This window comes from Protomyctophum bolini (assembly GCF_963924005.1).
Source record: "Protomyctophum bolini genome assembly, chromosome: 24".
Classification (NCBI taxonomy): Eukaryota; Metazoa; Chordata; class Actinopteri; order Myctophiformes; family Myctophidae; genus Protomyctophum; species Protomyctophum bolini.
The window spans coordinates 7,441,794-7,460,563 of NC_137885.1; the positions used below are offsets into that span (position 1 = coordinate 7,441,794).

Here is an 18,770-nt window from a genome sequence, read left to right on the forward strand (position 1 = left end):
CAGCTCGTGGATGGAAAAGAAGCTCCACCCACGCGGCAGATTGCAGCGTCGGCCAGATTCCCGGGAAAGCTTGCTCCACCAGGCCGTACAGCCGGCGGAACTTAGGCGGAAAAAATAGACGGGTGAGATGGTTTAGGGGCGACCGAACCTGATACCATTTATATTGGCCACATGACATCTCAAGTCGTCATGCCATGCATTGGAGGGAGGGGGAAATTATCACAAAACTCCTCTTACCGAAGTTAATTAAATGGGGACTTCGCCGTGTTTGAATAGTTTAACCAGGCTGGGAATTTTCATTCCCCAACCGTTTCACCCAATTTGAGATGGGACTACAGTTCATTACGTGCATGGTTTCATGGCGGTATTGGGTAACCATGTTCCTCATAAGCGAAGGAGCTGTGAAACAAATTTGTGTAGCAAGCTTCTTGGATCTGGCAGCGTCAGGTTACATCAAGACGGCTTGAATAGAAATTGGATTGATGTCCTGTGGAAAATAGGTAGACTTCGAAATAAGGCCCACTATGATTAATACGGTACTATTATGAAACCTGTATTATGATTAGTCACCATAGGATTTATTCTGACTGACTGACGATATTGTAAAGAAATGCCATTAATTTGAAAAGAAACTTTAAAAAAGTGTGTTTGAGTTTGAGCACTGTTTTGGAACGGTGGCTAATAAAGTCTATTAATAGCTCTGACTATCTGCTTTGAAATATAAATGACACAAAATGGGACCAATGCTGGCCCACTTTCACTCAACAACAAAGTAAAACTGTTATTTATTTAATATTGGTAAAGAACATGTTGGGTATAGTGGTTGAATTAGAAATTTAGAATACAAATAATTTGCCATTAGAAGCCACAACAATCTTTATTATAATGTTATAACAATACAGGCTTTACGTTCCAATAGATTTCAAAGCAGAATCAATGATGTTAGTTGAATTACATTATCTCTGGTAAAACAACACAGGAATGAACAGGTTAACACTATGGTTAAAGGCTGTTGCTTACATCCGTGGTTACAAAAGTGGGGTCCAGGGACCCACAGGGGTCCTTGAATGGGTTCCAGGGGTCCTCAGCTAAATTATTGATAGTATAAGTAACCAAATAGACCCTTAAAGGTCTGTAACTCAAAGAGTGTAGGCCTATACAAGTTAAACCAATTGTGGGACCCTTACTTGTACTCTCCAAGTAAAATTAACACTTTACAGGGCAGATCAGGGTTCCAGTATTACTTTAGTTCAGGGATTCTCAAGGACCCCCGTTTTGACATATATGAATCCATTTGCACACTATCAGAGTTACAAATGGACATGTTATGAGTCCATTTGGTTCCATTTGAACTCTATCAGAGTTACAGATCCAAATGGGTCACCAAAATGTAGATCCAGGAAACCAGGAAATTAAATCATACTGTTTCATAAGCACAGCTTAGCTAATGAATTGTGTTATTAAATTAGTCACCATCTTCAACCTTTATCGTTGCCCTCGGGTGAAAACCTTGCATGTCCAAAACAGTTACCAAAAACAGTTCAGGATATGGATACTTTCTTAAATATTTGAAAACCCACTTTCACCTTTTATAAAAAGTGGAAAATAGCCAATCTCCAGCTCGCAAAGTCACAAAGACACGGTGTGAGCATGTAAATCGGCTATATTTTCTTCTTTTACATGACACTCTTGTATGAGAAAGTGCCGCATTAATTGACAAACAAAAGAAAACATTAAAAGTTTAAATATGGATATGGAGATACAAGGTTTCTGATCGACAGCAACGACATAAATATACCCGCGTTCTCATCAGAGCATACAACTAATATCTCCTGTGAACAAGTCTGATAAGGAGAAAAAAAGAAAAGAAAGAACCATAAACTTTTGACTTGAGAAGAAAAACGACAGCCAGAGAGATGCACTTTCTGCTGAAGGTCATGTGGAAGCTAAGGTTGGACCCTGGCGTCCTGCTTGCTTGGCGGGCGTGGGTGACGAGGCCTCGCGACTCAGGCGCTCTTGCCACAGTCGGGGCAGATGATGTCGTCGAGGGTGGTCAGGAAGCCCCGTCCCACCAGGGACACAGCGCACTTCTTGCAGTTGAAGCAGTCGTTGTGCCACTGGCGATCGTTGAACGAGATGTACTTGCTGCCTCCCAGGCCTGAAAACACACAAACCCCAAGCCGGAAACGCAACACATACTGTAAGCCATGGTGTTGGGGAATTATCATTCGTTTCAGTGACTCGAAATCATTTCGTTCCTGTTCACTATGGACAGTATGTATGGCCGGTGCCATATTTAGTCACAAATATCAAGCCAAACTGCATTAATGGTAGTGTTTCTTCTAGAGCTGATTTGTTTGCGCGGATGCCTTGACGACACGTTGAGGTTAAAGACTACACACTTCATATTTGGCTGTAGCTGCATTGGAAACTCATATGGTTATGGAGTCATAACCATAGCTGCATTGGAAACTCATATGGTTATGGAGTCATAGTGACATGACAACCTTATAGGTTGTTAATGGTATGTTCACATATCATGCCAATTGCGAAAATATAATAATGATATAATTGTATCAACATACAGTATGCAAATTAGCATTCTAATTTCTACATCGGGGCGGCGGTGGCTCAGGGGTAGAGTGCCTGGATGGGAACCGCAAGGTTGCCAGTTCGAACCCGGGCTCCCCCAGAGTTACTGTCGAAGTGTCCTTGAGCAAGACACTGAACCCCTAATTGCTCCCGATGTGCTAGTTGGTGCCTTGCATGGTTTCCGCTGCCATCGGTGTATGAATGGGTGAATGTAATGCACAATCTATGTAAAGCGCCTTGGATAAAGGCGCTATATAAATGCACCATTTACCATTTATTTTACATCCTGGGGACCCATACTCAACATTTCTAACATAAAACATTGGTGTACTCAACATGTTCCGGGTTCATATTCTGGCTAGTGGACTAATACAGAAGATCAAAGTACAGTATACAGATTCAATTCATGATAATGAAGGCCACAAGATGGTCACATAATGGTCACCACCGGTTTCTCCGTAAAACACTGGCAGCCAAAGGACAGGAATTAGGCGAGGAGGAATAAATGTGAGTATTGGAATTCGACTATAGAGACTCATGATTACCAGTTGGCAAGTATTCAGATTTGTTTTTTTACTTAAGTAAACTGTAATAGTATTATTACCTAAATATAAAAAAAAAAAGGAATACTCACATTGTGCTACTGCTTCCGTATTGTAAAAGTAAGTAGTGGCACCAAAATATACTTAAAGTACCAAAAGTAAAAGTACCCATTAGGCATACTGCACAAGTTCTTGTCAAAAGCATTTAAAAAAAAATGCTATTTTCCAATAACCAAAGTATAACATATAGTTATTTATTTGGTTAATGCATGTTTTGTAATAATAATCTAAATGGGCTTATAGTAACTAAAGCTGTCAAATAACTACACCAGAGGAGTAAAAGTACAGTATTTGAAACACTTGCATTAGGTCAAAGTCCTATAGTCTACTTGGGTAAATGTACTGGTAATGTTACTTTCCCCCCCCCAGCTACTGCTCAAAACCAAACAGGAACAAACTAAATAGCCTCCTGATCACCATAATGTAATAATCATCTAATGGATGTTGATTTGGACGCTCTGGGAGGGGAGACAGGAAACACATGATCGAGGAGAAAATCTAAAGCATGCTTATTTTAAGGACTTTATGGCACCCATTATATTTTCTGCACTGATGCAAAAGGACTGATCCGTCCAAATCAAGATCACACCTTGGAAATAGAGTAATTGGTTCCATAGCCTCTGGGCTGTACGTGCCACTGGCGCCGAGGCTTTTTGGCGCCAGCCAAAAGTAGGGTCGGAGAGACTTATTCTGCAGTATTGACCTAGAACGTGGAAGTCTTTCCCCCCTGCGTTCGGGGCCGTTTCAACGCTCTCCTATAGACCAGGAAGGTGCTTTAGGACACACCTAATGGGGATCCTATACCAAATAAACCTATTTAGACCCCCGGGAGATGGATTTCTGGGGTGGACTGCAAGCTGTATACCTGGACATTCCGTTAAAGTATAGATTCCCAATTCTGGTGCAGGTCATCTATTTACGACAAGTACATTTAGTTGCGAACGCAGTGATTGCGAACGCAGTGAGCACTTACTATGAGACCTAGCAGATCATGTCTGTGTGTCTGTCTGTCCCGCTTTTGTGCCCATATATGGAGCTGAGTGATTACGTCACCATGACTCAGCCATAACCATATAAGGAGTCCCCAAAGCAGCTATACGTCCAAAACCCAAATATGTACAGAGAGCTGCGTTCGCTTCCCGCGTTTGCGCGTCTTACTGGTGTAATGGGGGGGAGGGGGTTCTACTACAGAGAGGGGACGCCGGTAAACAAAGCATTCAAGGGTCTGGGTGGTGTCGTAAGCTTACCGCTGATAGGTATGGTGCACGAGGTACACTTCTTGGCAAACAGGTTGCAGAAGCAGTCGAGGCAGTAGACGGAGTCGTCTCGGGAGGAGAAGCGCTGGCCGGAGAGCTGCTGCTTGCATCCGACGCACAGAAAGCACTCCTTGTGCCACGGCTGCTCGCGGTACGTCACTCCTCCAGTGGTGATCGGCTGCAAGTACAAGCAGTCAAATGTTTTATTTAGGTAAACGTATATCAATGCTGCAATGTATAGACACACTCTGTTATAGCCTAGAAGTCATAAAAGTCCCGGAATTATAAAACTTTACTTTAGTAAATCAAAATGCACTTAAAAGTACCACAAAGTACCCATTGTGCAGCCAGAATGTCACGTTTTACAAGTTAAAAATGTATTAAAAGAATAAGTGTATATATATATATATATAGTACATTTGAAAATAGCTGATCTATGAGCTTGTAGATGGGCTATTTTCAAATGGCCGAAATGTATATATACTGTTGGGCTGAAGTGGTTTAGTGTGTTTGTAATATAAAAAAATCTACAAATAATTGTAGTGGATCCAATCAGGAGAGAGAAACTCACAAGATACAGGAAGTGACGGAGCAAATAAAGGAGCACACAAAATTGTAACTTGGAGCACAAGCCGATTACATGATCTCTGTGGGATTCTCTCTCACTCTCCTGTATTGATGTGGTACCAGATAACAGGCAAACTTTGATATAAAATAACAATTCTTCTACATTCTGTAGTTGTGTAGACTTCTTGTAAATTAAGTAATGCCAGATGTTTAACAATTATTGAACTCCTGAGGGGTCTATTTGGTTTTATTTGACAAGAGTTAAAGGTAGAGTAAGTGATTTCACTCAAAAAACCGTAGGTTTCGTTTTTGGCTGTGGGACCTAAGCCTTCGTCCAATCAGGATAGAGAGTCAAAAACGAAACTTAAGGTTTTTTGACCCCCAGGGGTTAACTGGGGACAGGGAGGAACTCCTTATATGGTCAGCACACTCTATAGTAGAGAGGATTATCACAACAAAACAAAAAAATAAGTGATATTTGAATGAAGTGAAATCACTTACTCTACCTTTAAAGATCTAATATGGGTCCAATTTGGTTACCAACTCGCCATCATCTAGCTGGGGACAAACCTGGAACCCCCTCAAGGAGGGGGTCCCTGGACCAGTGGTTGTGAGAACCACTGGATAGAATCACTAGACAAGAATAATGGACAGTCAAGAGCGCTGCATACTTTGGTGCACTGGACGCACTGCAGGGCGAACTCCTGCTCGTAGCAGGGCATGCAGTAGTTGTTGTTCTCCTTCTGGATGAAGCTCTTGGTGCCGATGGACAGCTGGCAGCGCTGGCACGTGAAACAGCCCTCATGCCAACTGCTTCCCCGGTGCTCCATCTTCTTGGTGCCTGAAAGAGAGAGAGAGAGAGAGAGAGAGAGATTTAAAACACCCGACTGTTTTTTTTAATTAACCCATTAAGGTCCTGAGGCCAATTATACAAATGTCTTCTAACTGAAAAACGTATATGTTGCTATATATCAGTGGTAAATACATTTGGCTGCCCGACCCCCGTCTCAAAATATTTTCTTCCAGGGAACTCCTGGAAAGCGTCCTGGATTTGCATTAAAAATGTTCGCTTTTAAAATCACATCTATATTCCATCATACCAATTTTCTTTGGGCTATATACAGTATGTAATGTAATGTATAGCCAAAATAAATAAATAAAATAACACAGATTTCTTCTTCTTAAACTATACTATGTTAGTTCCATTGATCCAAACTGGAGCACAACCAGCCAATTGCTCATTGAAAATAAGCATGTTCTGAAAATGCACAGGGCCCACCCATCTGAGCACTTTGGGTGGGCCGCCCACCACCATGAACACTTTCAAGAGTATCAAGCTGATCTGATCTGATCCAGAAAATGTTGCAAACTACTGAAAACGGGGGAAATAATGAACGGAGGGCGAGGGATAAATGGACCTCACCAGGCATGATGGTCTTCGTGCACTCGTTGCACTTGGCAGAGTACTCGTTGGCGTAGCATTCGGTGCACATCAGAATGTCGTCCTTGCTGGAGAAGGGCTTCTCCACCAGCGAGGTGGTGCACTTGTTGCACAGGAAACACTCGTCGTGCCAGTGGCGCTCCCTGTACGACAGATCCTGTCGGAAGAACCGTGGTGTATTTTTAAGTGTTTCAAACAGTTTGTTTTGTTTTGTTAAAAAGTCGAAGTTCTATATTCTGAGAGTAATCATTGCCTTTTTTCACCTTAGAAATATTGCACGAATCAGAGCCTATTTGTCCTTGCAAAAACGCTAATCCACGCCTTTGTTTTTTCTCGGCTTGATTAATGCAATGCACTTTTTTCAGGACTGCCTAAGAAAACAACTTGTCCAAAATGCAGCAGCCAGAGTTTTAACTAGAACTAAGATGAGAGAACATATTACTCCAGTTTTGGCATCACTGCACTGGCTTCCGGTTGTTTTTAGGATTGATTTTAAAATTCTTTTACTAGTCTATAAAGCTCTCAATGGTCTCGCACCTTCCTACCTACATGACTGCCTGCCTAAATATGTCCCAAACCGCCCCCTAAGGTCTTCCACTGCTGGCCTGCTCGCTTTGCCTAAAAAAATGGCAACTAAAAAATACGGGGAAGCAGCTTTTTGCTTCTACGGGCAGTCGGCATGGAACAAGCTTCCACTGTACCTTCGTCAGGCAGCCTCTGTAGACATTTTTTAAAGCTCAGCTCAAGACCCACTTCTACAACATTGCTTTTAATTGATCTTTTATTTTTTCTGTTATTCATGTCCTCACTGTATTGCATTACTGCTTGTTTTTTAATGTCGTTGCCTTGCTTTTCTTTTATTCTCCATTGTTCTGTAAAGCACTTTGAGTTGCATTTCATGTCATGAAAGGTGCTATACAAATAAAGTTTTATTATTATTATTATTATTATTATTAGAGTGTTTGTTCAGTAACATGGGTCCCTCCACGTCTCTCCAGCTTTTCATTAAATAGAAAAAAAAATGTTCAAGTGGGTTGCCAATGTCAGTCCAATCAGGAGAGTACCCATTGTATCAGCTTCCAGTGTTCCAGTTAAAATCTTGTCTTTTGTGTCATGACTTCCAATTATCCAATTATCCTGCATGAGCTCTTGCTCCTGACCCGATAGGAGACAATGGGTAACCCGGGGCTGAGAGACAGAAGAAGACAAAGAGCTGGAGAGACAGGCCACTCAGCAATGTAGCACTTAAGCCATGCCGAATGTGGTCCAACAACAGAAAAGACACAATCCACAGTTCATCATGGATTATATCTTTCCCCTGCATGTTGACAGGTAGCATGTTTAATGGAGTGGTTCTGAAAAGCAGGGTCTCCTTGAGGGGGTTCCAGGGGCATCCCCAGCTAAAATGAAATGAGCTACTAATAATAGCATCAGAATCCCTACTCTAACCACATTTTATGTCAGCGGACACGTTGACATAAAACATCAGCTTTTTGTCTAATGCATTTACAGTATGCATACCCTGCTAATCAATATGGTTAATTTAAGATCTTTACCCTGCTGGTGCAGGGAATGCATTTCTTGCATTGGTCGCAGGTGTTGGAGAAGAGCGACTCGTAGCACTTGATGCAGAAAGGTCTCTCCTCCTTCAGGATGTACTTATGTCCATACAGGGTCTCCTTGCACTCCTCACAGTCGTAGCGATCCCCCATTCTGGAGTCTCCTCTGGTCCTCTCGCTTCACTGACGCTAAGCGAGACAACGACAAAGGCAGACGGTGAGTATAATTTCAGAGCATTTACAGTAAAGCAGTGGTTTTCAACCGGTGGTCCAGGTACGGTCCCCAGCTAAATGATGGGAGAGTTGTAACCAAATGGGCCCTTATTTGATCTTTAACTCTTGACAGTCTCTCGACAGTTAAATTATTGGTAAACATCTGGCATTACCTAATTTAAGAGAAGTCCACACAATAGAGAATTTACCTGTTATCTCTCCTATTTCACCACATCAATACAGCATGGAATTGTGGACAACATCTTATCCAACGAGTCAACGACGACAAAAGTCTTTCGCTTTGGGTCTAAATCTCATCAAATGATGGTAAATAATGGGCCTTGTTATAAAAAATAAGTTGAAAACCACCACGGTAAAGGAACTCCTTTTGCGTCATCATCATGTCCCGATCTATACCCAGCAGCCACTGGAGTAGTCTGGTGTTATTTACCTGCAGGAAAAACACACTGCCCTCTCAACTTCCATGTTTTTACCTGTTTGGCATTGTAGCCCCCCAAGGCCCCTGCAGTCACATATAAAATACTGTCTTCTCTGTGTCTCCTGTGTCTTCTGTGTGTTGCACGGCTCGCAATGCATTTTCAATGGGAGTCATGTGGTTTGACGAGACAAGCTTGATCCCTGCTTGCTCCATGGGGGGGGGGGGGGGGACAGAAGAGTGCTATGGATCAAGCTTGGCTCGTCAAAACCAGGTGACTTCCATTGGAAATTAATTGCAAGCTGCTCTGCTCCCCCCCCCCCCCCACCATCAATCAAAACGATGACAGCCAACATGAAAAGGAAATGGTTGAAGAAACTACCCTCATCAGGTTTCTTGATATAAGGTCAGCTGAACCAATTGTCGTTTCTTCAAATCTGAAAATGGAACCATTTCCTTTCTTTCAGCTGCATTGTCTGTCCTCCTACAGCACCTGTCCTACTAGTAGTTGTGCGAAAGGGTTTTATTCACTGCCATATGGACAACAGAGCAGCAAGCAAACACTCTGTTTTGAGGCGAATGGCTTTAATACGCTGCCAAAATTCCTCTGAAAATTGGTTGATTTGATCAAGTTAACTTAATTCAACCTTGAGAAACATGATTCACATAAATGGTGATTTTAAAGCGAAAAGATTCTCTGGTAGAATTAAGGCTAGATAAAATAAAATAAATAAACAAATAAAGAACAGAATTAAGTCTGTCACTTTGTCCACCGGAGGGTGCTCAAAACATCAACTCGGTGGTTCTAACTACACAATTCAAAATGTGCAGGTTGCCAGATAAGTGGAAGAAGTATAGCCTGGCATGACCAGACTAATATCACTGCGTATATTAGATTGTGCGCTCTGATTGGTCACCCACAACTCTGGGCTGAGCGAAATGTAATTGAGGCGTGCCAGGCCAATATCTGCCCAGGGCATTTTTTTCCTCTTCTGGCAGATGTATCTGGTTTCAAGGCTATGAGAGAGAGAGAGAGAGAGAGAGAGAGAGAGAGAGACTTGCAAAATACTAAAAGATGTTGATGGATAGACCTTACTTAAGTGTTTACCATATGTTTTCCATTAATAATCTAAACCTAATTGTGGTGTAGTAATGGATGGATGGATGCACGGACGGGCGGATGGCAGACATAATACAGTATATACCAGAAACCGTGGGTTCTGTACAGTATGTACAGTATTCAAAAATTACAAAAGATTGAGGCTGCTATATATACATATTTGAAGTTTTTCAGAAAACTTAGGTCAGGCTTTAGAAGGCGTTTTTAGAATCGGCCGTATAGACCTAAATGGGTTAAGAGAAGTAAGAAGATGCGCAGTAGTGAGATATAGTGGGGTAGAAGCATGAAGCACCTGAAGCAAAAGTAACCTCAAAACTGTACAGTGTCGGGGTGAACGTACTGGTTTACTTTCCTGCCCACCTGCTCTCGGGACACATTGAGATCACGAGGGCCAAGTAAACACATTCTTCGACTATACGTGCACGGGACATTCAAGAGCAGTATAATGACTAATTTGTACATTGCATCAAGTCATTAAAGGCCCAACATACACAAACAAACACACACACAGGAATGTTAGAATGGGAGCCAGGGTTAGCCGAGTTACGTCATAGTGGGCGTCTTTCATTTAATTTCACTCGTCGGAGCACCAGTTAAAGAAAAAGGGACAATGCTGGCCCAGACAGGCTATAGCGTAGCCGTCTGGAACCTAGGCTGCTATAATTCCACCTGACAAGCGTGTCGCGGGATTGACTCCGGATCCCGGCGACCTTTGCTGCGCGTCACTCACCATTTCCTGTCAGTCTACCATCTCTATCAATAAAAGTGCACAAAAAGCCCTAAAATATATTAAAAGAAAAGGGGACAGTGGATTTTTTCCCCTTCATAGTTGGTAGTGTGTGAATGCCGTCTTCTCAACGCTCACATCGGCCATGCACTGTGAGCATAATTGCAGATTGAATCTACGGCGCGCGACACGAGTATATGAATTGGACATTACACTGTGGCTGGGAAGCAATTAGAGCATAGCTGTGGCCGTGGTTTTCTGGACCCACTGAAATATATCGGCCATTCATTTTCCCCCCATAGAGATTTACTAATTTTAAGCCGAGAATCAAGACACCCAGGATCCTGGTGAATCATGACCATATAACACCTTTGATTCAGTGAAGATTTTTTTTTTTATATATAAATATTTTTGTAAATCTCTATGGAAAGAAAACGAATGACGGATTTTTCAGTGGGTCCATAAATGTGGCCATACTGCCATGCTCTATTGGAGGTTATACAGTAGGTGCCTTGCTCAAGGCACCTAAAGTACATGACTAAATTAACTTTTCTACCACTGGTATAACTGAAAAGAGAGAGGAACCAAAGCATTCTTCATCCAAATAGTACAGCATTCCAAGCATTTAGATGAATTTAGACTCTGACACAATGGAAGCGTCAAATGGCCGCGTCAGCGACACTCCGACGGTTGTCTGCTCCGTTAAAAAACATTCCGAACCTTATTGAATCAATTGGAGTCATGCTCGGAGAGCTGTGGAAAAACACTTTCAAAGAAAAGCAAAAAAACTAACGCACCCATGGAAATGAAATCTTGGGACAAATCAAAGTGAAGACACAAGAGAGACAGAAACCTCAAACGAATTTGAGTTCATTGATTCACAAACGAATCGACGAATGGATTTTAGTTAATTGATTTAGTTCACAAATTAATCAATGGATGTGAGTTCACTGAATCTCTTCGCCGAACATAGCAGATCCGCAAGCTCACGACGCATTTGTGCAAGAAATAACAAAATACTAGAGCATCTACAGTAGGATAGAGGCTGGGGGCCGGGGGGGGGACGGACCCCGTTGTTAAAAGTTTAACCCATTCTGACCTGAGATCAGATTCATACGAGGTTTCCACTGGACACACACTGGTCTGATTAACCCATTCTGACCTGAGATCAGATTCTAAAAAAATGTCAGTCGTTCTTCGATTTTTCAAAAATAGCAGACCTACAAGCTCGTAGCGCGCCACTCGGTGGCGCGCTACGAGCTTGTAGATCTGCTATTTTGCAATAGCTAAAGCATAACATGATGCTGACACCAAAATGGGTTCCCGTTCAGAATGGGTTAATAAGACACACCCTGCTTGGTGGAAAATAAGTTTAAGAATCACAGCCTTGAAAATGTAGCCTCCTCCATCAAGCATTATAACAACATTGTATATAAACAACAATGTCTTTATAGTATGAACATTTTAGTCTTAATTAATTTCCCCTCCAACAGTCTTCATTTAGTTAAACCTATTATCCTGTACTTGGCTGACTTGGGGCCCTGTACCTTGCCTTACTCCTTATGCCTAAACCTTTTAGGTTAAAAGATTTAAAAATAGTTCAAGTTCAAATAATAGTTCCCTTGTATATCCCTCACTGGATACAAGAGATTACTCACCAAATTGGGTTGCCCTGTACCTCGGCTTAATCAACCTATTTATCCTATTATCCTCGTATAGAAAAAAAATAAAATAAAAAAGTGAGAACGTCTAGGAGCTCAATTTAACAAATTGGTTAAGTACCATCCTTCATACTTGGAATCCAACAGAGCAGCATCTGTACACTTTGACCTCATTCTGGTGTCCAGGAAAGCCCATCCCATCAGAACCTAACCACGTACAGACCTGTTGCACTTCATCCTGACAGGTCACAGGTCAGGTCACAGCTGAGCTGAACCCTCATCAGTCGGCATACAGGGCGCGGCGGTGATACAGAGGATGTGGCACACTGTACCTTCCTTCATTCCCTTCTCCAACACCGAGATTTATCTACGGATAATGTTGCCACTGTTTTTTTTCTAGTTCTGCTTTCAACAGCATTCAGCGTCATCACATAATCAAGAAACTGCATCACCTTAGTATTCCTCCACTCTTCATCTATACTGGAGTCCCAGCGTTCTAAGTAATAGACCACAAACAGTTCAAATAGGTACAGCATTCTCATCAGCTGTTATTACCAACACAGGTGCCCCTCAGGGCTGTGTCCTCACTCCTCTACACACTATACACAAATGACTGTAGAAGTCCTTCACCCACTTACATCACATACCTGGCTTAAATACTCTGATGACACTGCCATTCTCGGACTGCTTCATCATGACAACAACTCTGTTACGGACTACCAGCAGACCATTCCTCATTTTACACTATGTATGCTTGACTGGGGACAAAACAAAATAAATGGTCATTAAAACAACCCACACCAGACTCGAGCTCACTCAAACCCACTCCTTTGATCAACACTTTACATCTATTCATAAACTTTCTTAGCAAAGACTTCACTTTCAAGTTCCCTTCAAGTTAAGATCATTGTCCGTTTCCCCTCACCTTCTGTTATTACTGTACAAAAGCATTATTCAACCTATTCTGTTGTATGTTCTCCAGGTTTCTTTACTGTATTGTTCATGTCGAACATGTCTAGTTCAAAGTCTCAACCAATGCGTTTGCAAAAGCACGCCATCTGGTGACCATGGCAAACATGAGATGTTGAAAGAAAGCAGGGGCTTGCAACTCACTTTAAGATGCTCCTGACTTTATTTAGCGACAGGCAGGCAAAAAATACAAACGTTTCGACCTTACGGTCTTTGTCAAGTATATAGACGAGATAACAGGACTATGTCCTGTTGCTAAATAAAGTTTGGAGCATATTAAAGGACAACTTTAGTTTTTTTCAACCAAGGTTCATGTTTTAGGTTGTTATTAGAGAAAGTAAAAGATGAGTGTTATTTCTTTTTCATTTGCCGCTTTCTTTCGTTTTAGGGATTTTAGCTGTTTTTGACAGGGGGCATTCGAGCATGGGGCTAAAAAAATATTTTTTTACAAAATATTATGGCGATTTCTTTTTTTTAATTATTTACTATAGTCCTACTAGACCCCAGGAAATTACATCTGGCCACAGAAGATCACAGGATCTACTGAATGTGAAGGAGGCCTACTGGGGGGAAGCCACACTGTGTGTCATAGGCTCAATATGCAGTTTGACACATAGTAGATCTCGTGATCTTTTGTGGCCAGATGTCATTTATTGGGGTATAGTAGGACTATAGTAAATAGTAAATAATAAATCGCCATACAATACATTTTTAGCCCCATGCTCGAATGCCCCGCCCCCCTGTCAAAAACAGCTAAAATCCCTAAAACAAAAGAAAGCAGCACAATTAACACTCATCTTTTACTTTCTCCAATAACAACCTAAAACATAAACATTGGTTGAAAAAAACTAAAGTTGTCCTTTAAAGTGAGTTGCGAGCCCCTGCTTTCTTTCATTGTTTACCGTTTCTACAGTTTTGGCTGAGCGCCAATGGAGGATGTGCGACACTTTTCTTACCCTGAAACAAGATATGTCGGACATTTTAACTCAATTCATCCGTTTGATCTGCAACTTGAATATGCCTTTGTGGTGACTGCACATACAACCCTTATTCGGAAAGAGAGTCTGCTATAAATGTCTAACTCGTACATTTTAACATCTATACTACTTTATACATCTACTTGTATATACCGCTTCCATTGAAGCGATACAAAATGGCATCAATTGGTGGTCCGTGGAATGTCAAACTGGGGGTCCTTGAAATTAAAAAAGGTTGAGAATCACTGAACTAAACTGTACCAATGGAACCAAAAAGGACCCAAAAGGACCCACACCCTCTCAGAGTTACCTTCCCCGGACAAGACATTGAGAACGAGTAAACTATAAAACACAAACAAAAGCAAAAAAAAGCATCTGAGCTGACGCCTATACTGAACGGAAATGTTTTGTTCCTATTTTGAGAATAATATGTTTGTAATTCATTAGCAAACAGCTCAAAATATTATTCAGATAACTCCAGAAGTAGGGCAGCACTAATATGGACCAAAGGTAAACTTGTACATTTAATATTTTTTGCTATTTTGAGGTATTTGTATACTTTACTTGAGTATTTCCAATACTTTTACTTCTATTCCACTACATTTCAAAAGCAAATATTGGTGTAAATATTACACCACTACATTTATTTGAAAACTTTAGTTACTAGTTACTTTGTAGTTTTTTGATTATTATTAAAAAAAAACATACATTACCCACTTCAGCCCTATACATTTCAGTTTATATACATTTAAAACTTGAAATGGGACATTCTGCATGATGAGTAATATAAGAAATGTACTTCTGGTACTTTAAGTACATTTAGTTCCCAATATGTTTTTTACTGTACATTTTGAATTCCGGACTTTGGGCTTAACTTGTACGTTTTATTTCGTTAGAAGAGGCCAAACTAATATTGTTAGTTAACGCGTACGTTGTAGTTGTACCATGATTTGATTTGGGTGTGTTCTAAATAAAGTGTTAGTGTTGATTATCGTGTATTAATCTTAACTATTACACTAAAAAGGATAAGAATAGAACTTTTTATATAGTACAAATACAATAATGTTTCAAGTTTAGACCACACTCAAACAAATTACACAATAATCAATAAAGACTTTATTTTAGAACACACCCAAATAAAATCATATTATGGTGTAGGGCATTAACGACTTGAGATTTTTCCCAGTCGTCTTGCCAGACAGTAAAGTTGAAGTCGTATCGATTTATCGTTTATGGCGGGGGGGGGGGGGGGGGGGGGGGGGGTGTTCGGCCGCGGGAAGGCCGCGGAGAAAAACCACACTTGACACACTGCTGTTCAACTTGAGCAACTTGTATTTAAAGATCTGTCTTTGCAACATATCACAGTATGCACTTTTCTTGAAATTCTTTCTTGAAAAACAATAAGGACAATTAGAGGCAGAGCGCATATTATATTCAGTCAGTCAGACAGACCACATTGCTGTCATTGCTGCATGCACAAAAGACGTCAGCTTATTAGGCCTACAATAAAATAAAAAATATATGCGCTGACTGCACTGCACTCTCAACTTGAGACAACTTCAACAAATATTAAATTAAATTAAAACTCCAGATTATGCTTTTGAAATAAAAACGAAAATTAAATAATCCCATAAAGGTCCTGCCTTTCATCTCCTCTTTAATGCTGGCTCGCACGGAGTCACTCTCTCGGTTGATATTAGCCCACAGAGTTTTGTGGCACGGGGCTGTGTATTCCGGTTCAAAAAATTTCAGCATCGCTTTGAAGCCTCTCCCTTGCGCTATACACAAAGGTCTGGTGTCTTGGACAATTACATCTATAATTAAACCTGTGATTTCCCGTTTTCTTTGGTCTGATAGAGGCTTTTTGGCGTAACTGCTCATTGACGTCTGCACTGGGCGACTATAGTATCCCCCTTACCGGCATGCTTGTTTTTGAGATGGCCGAGCATAACGCTTGTGTTCTTGTGGTACGCGTAGGTCGCCTTACAGAGTGTACATGACACCGTTTGTTTTTCTTCATTTAATGTGAAGTATTTCCACACGTGTGACCATCTATTTGTCGGGGTCTGCGAGCTGGTTTCGCCTGCATTCTCTCTCTCCGCCATTGTTGTTTTCGTCTTAACACCTTTCTCCTTATTTTTCCCTCCACTGTGCTAAGTTCTGTGTTTACGCATGAGGTGATTATTGGTAAAGCCAGGACACACTATCAGGGTAAGCCAATCAGGTTTTGCATTCCGTGTCCCACACACACAATCGCATGAAAAAAGGGGGAAAAAAAAGAAAAAAAAAGCTCAACTTTCGACTCGCGCTGCTGCGAGTCGACTCGTGATAATTTATCGATAAATCGATAAATCGATTTTTTGATGAATGCCCTATTATGGTGTGCATGTTCAATCAATTATTCCATCAAAGCAAACGGCATAAACAATATTAGTTTGCCTCTTCTACAGTTATTCTAAGTTATTATTTCCCACCACGGCGTAACCTCGCATCAGACTATCCAGCATAGCTATATCCACCTCAGTGAACAGTCAAGACGGGCAGTGTCGGTGGACCAATAACAGGCAGGCGGGCGTTACCATGCCTCTGCCATGCCTATGCTCAGACGCAAACAAGATTCACGCATGCATGATGATGGCATAGGTGTCTGTAGTACTCTCTCTGAATGAGAGAGATACTCTTTAAGAGTTTCAACTTGACTTCAGTTCTAGAAGCTGTATAGAACTGTATTCACTCTAATTAACCAACACACCATTATTTTGATATGATTCTGTGCTTTCATAGAGAGAAAAGAAAACACAATGACAGTCATTCTAGTAAAGGCATAGTCACATTTTGCCTGACCCATCCCGTCGGATCGGGAGCAAAAAAACGTGATCGAGAAATCCCTAATTGACACCCAAATTGCCTGTTAACCACTTAGAACACTATATCGTCCCATATCTAACAAAGGAGGGGACCTAGTACAGAGCCCTGGGTGACTGCGGTCAACTGAATACATACTGTAGGGTTTCATTAGTTACAGTAAAACAAAACAAATCAAACAAACAACCCCACCTTTTAAGAACACTCGTCAAAGCACTCTAGACTAGCTCCCTATAATCCTCCAGGCCTCAAAGCAACTGTGGACTATGTTCCGCTAATGACACTAATCTTAAGAGTATGAATTTGGTAAACAAAATGAACTACACACACACACACACACACACACACACACACACACACACACACACACACACACGCAACAAGTAACAGCCATTGTCTAAACACCTGCTGAAAGAAATACAGTCTGACAATCAACAGCACAGTTTTTATACTCTCGAGTTAAATGAAAACCTATAGGAGTTGGCTATGCCACCAGCAAAATACAATGACAAGTATAACCAGAGATTGAAACTGAGATAGAAACAATGATGGAAGTGGTAAGATTAGAAGCAGCAAGATAAAAAGCAGAGAGAAAGCCAAAGGTAGGAACAGAAATAGAAACGTTGGAACAGTTACAGCAGCGGACATAGAAACAGCAGATAAGAGACAGAGATAGAAACAGTAGATGGATAGAAATAGAGATAGAAACAGCAGATAGAAGTATAATAGAACAGAGAAGAGATGAAAACACATATAGAAAAAGATAAAAAAAGAGATAGAAGCCGATATAGAAACCGTACACAGAAACAAGAGATAGAAGCAGAGGACAGAAGCAGTGGGTGAAATCATCACCTGTCAGAGTTAAAGGTCTTCCGGCAGACAGACAGCTCAGCAGCAGTATGGAGGGCCAGCTCTCGTCCCTGCCGTGTTTTATTTGTTCCTGGCAGCAGCCGTACGGCCCCTGCATGATGAGAGAAGGAGGGGACCCGTGGTGTGATCATACAGTGGGCCGGACATTTTGATCTAGGAATGCAACAAAAACACTGCAGCCCTGAGATCATTGGATGAATTAATGCAGGAACGTGGGATTTTACATGCATGCGTGTGGTCATCAACAGATTCTCAGAATAGCTAGAGACAATGTGCTATTTTGTTGTTATCTACAAGTACATATTGTACACAAGGAGGACCTGGCAAGGAGCTAAAGCTCATAAAGGAGAGCTGGGGAGAGGGGAAACACAATACAAATGTGACCAGATTTGACTGAGAGCCTGCCATGGCGCAAACTACAGCTTTTCACCAGACGAGAAAACTTGTTTTCCCCCTTTTTTTCAAAATCAGTTAATAGCACAGGCTGACTCTTGTCAGCATGTCTGAAATAAGCTGAAATCGACATGTAAATAATATGAAATAAATGCTGAAACATGTAGCTATAGGTGTAATGTTAGAGACCACAGAAGTGAACCTTTCAAGCCTGTTTTCTCAACTCGCTGTTTTCCGCTGTCAATTTGAAGTTATGATTCCCTGCTTGCATGTGACATGAAAAAACTAAAATTCAAAGAAATTCAAAAACGGCAGCCCCTCTGAAGTCACAAATATCAGGGACAGATGGAAAACATTAAAGGGACACTTTCCTGGGGGTCTTTATGTGTGTAATATGTCATCTCTGATGTCATGGACAGCGGGCTCACTTACTTCCTGGACTACAATTCCCACAATGCGTTGGTGCACTGCTCCTCCTTGTGGATAGGGGGAGGGCTGTCTTACTGAGACAACATGTAGTCC

General features: G+C 41.3%; 1 protein-coding gene across 1 annotated transcript; it reads right to left on the reverse strand.

Annotated features, from left to right (window-relative positions):
• Positions 1–1,017: 1,017 nt before the first annotated feature.
• Positions 1,018–17,863, reverse strand: LOC308311517 (four and a half LIM domains protein 2-like). The gene is made up of 6 exons (XM_080758235.1): positions 17,838–17,863; positions 8,015–8,206; positions 6,441–6,615; positions 5,689–5,858; positions 4,442–4,628; positions 1,018–2,158 (listed from the first exon to the last, which is right to left on the reverse strand). Exons 2-6 carry the CDS (start codon positions 8,168–8,170, stop codon positions 2,007–2,009), a joined length of 840 nt encoding a protein of 279 aa, XP_080614361.1. The 5' UTR covers positions 8,171–8,206; positions 17,838–17,863; the 3' UTR covers positions 1,018–2,006.
• Between the last annotated feature and the right edge of the window lie 907 nt (positions 17,864–18,770).

Excerpts from the sequence above, each read along its gene's own strand:
- LOC308311517 (XM_080758235.1), bottom strand. The coding sequence starts at position 8,170 with ATGGGGGATCGCTACGACTGTGAGGAGTGCAAGGAGACCCTGTATGGA. Across the intron at positions 6,616-8,014 it reads GCATTCCCTGCACCAGCAGG|GATCTGTCGTACAGGGAGCG; the intron begins GTAAAGATCTTA and ends TTCTTCCGACAG. Across the intron at positions 5,859-6,440 it reads CACGAAGACCATCATGCCTG|GCACCAAGAAGATGGAGCAC; the intron begins GTGAGGTCCATT and ends TCTCTCTTTCAG.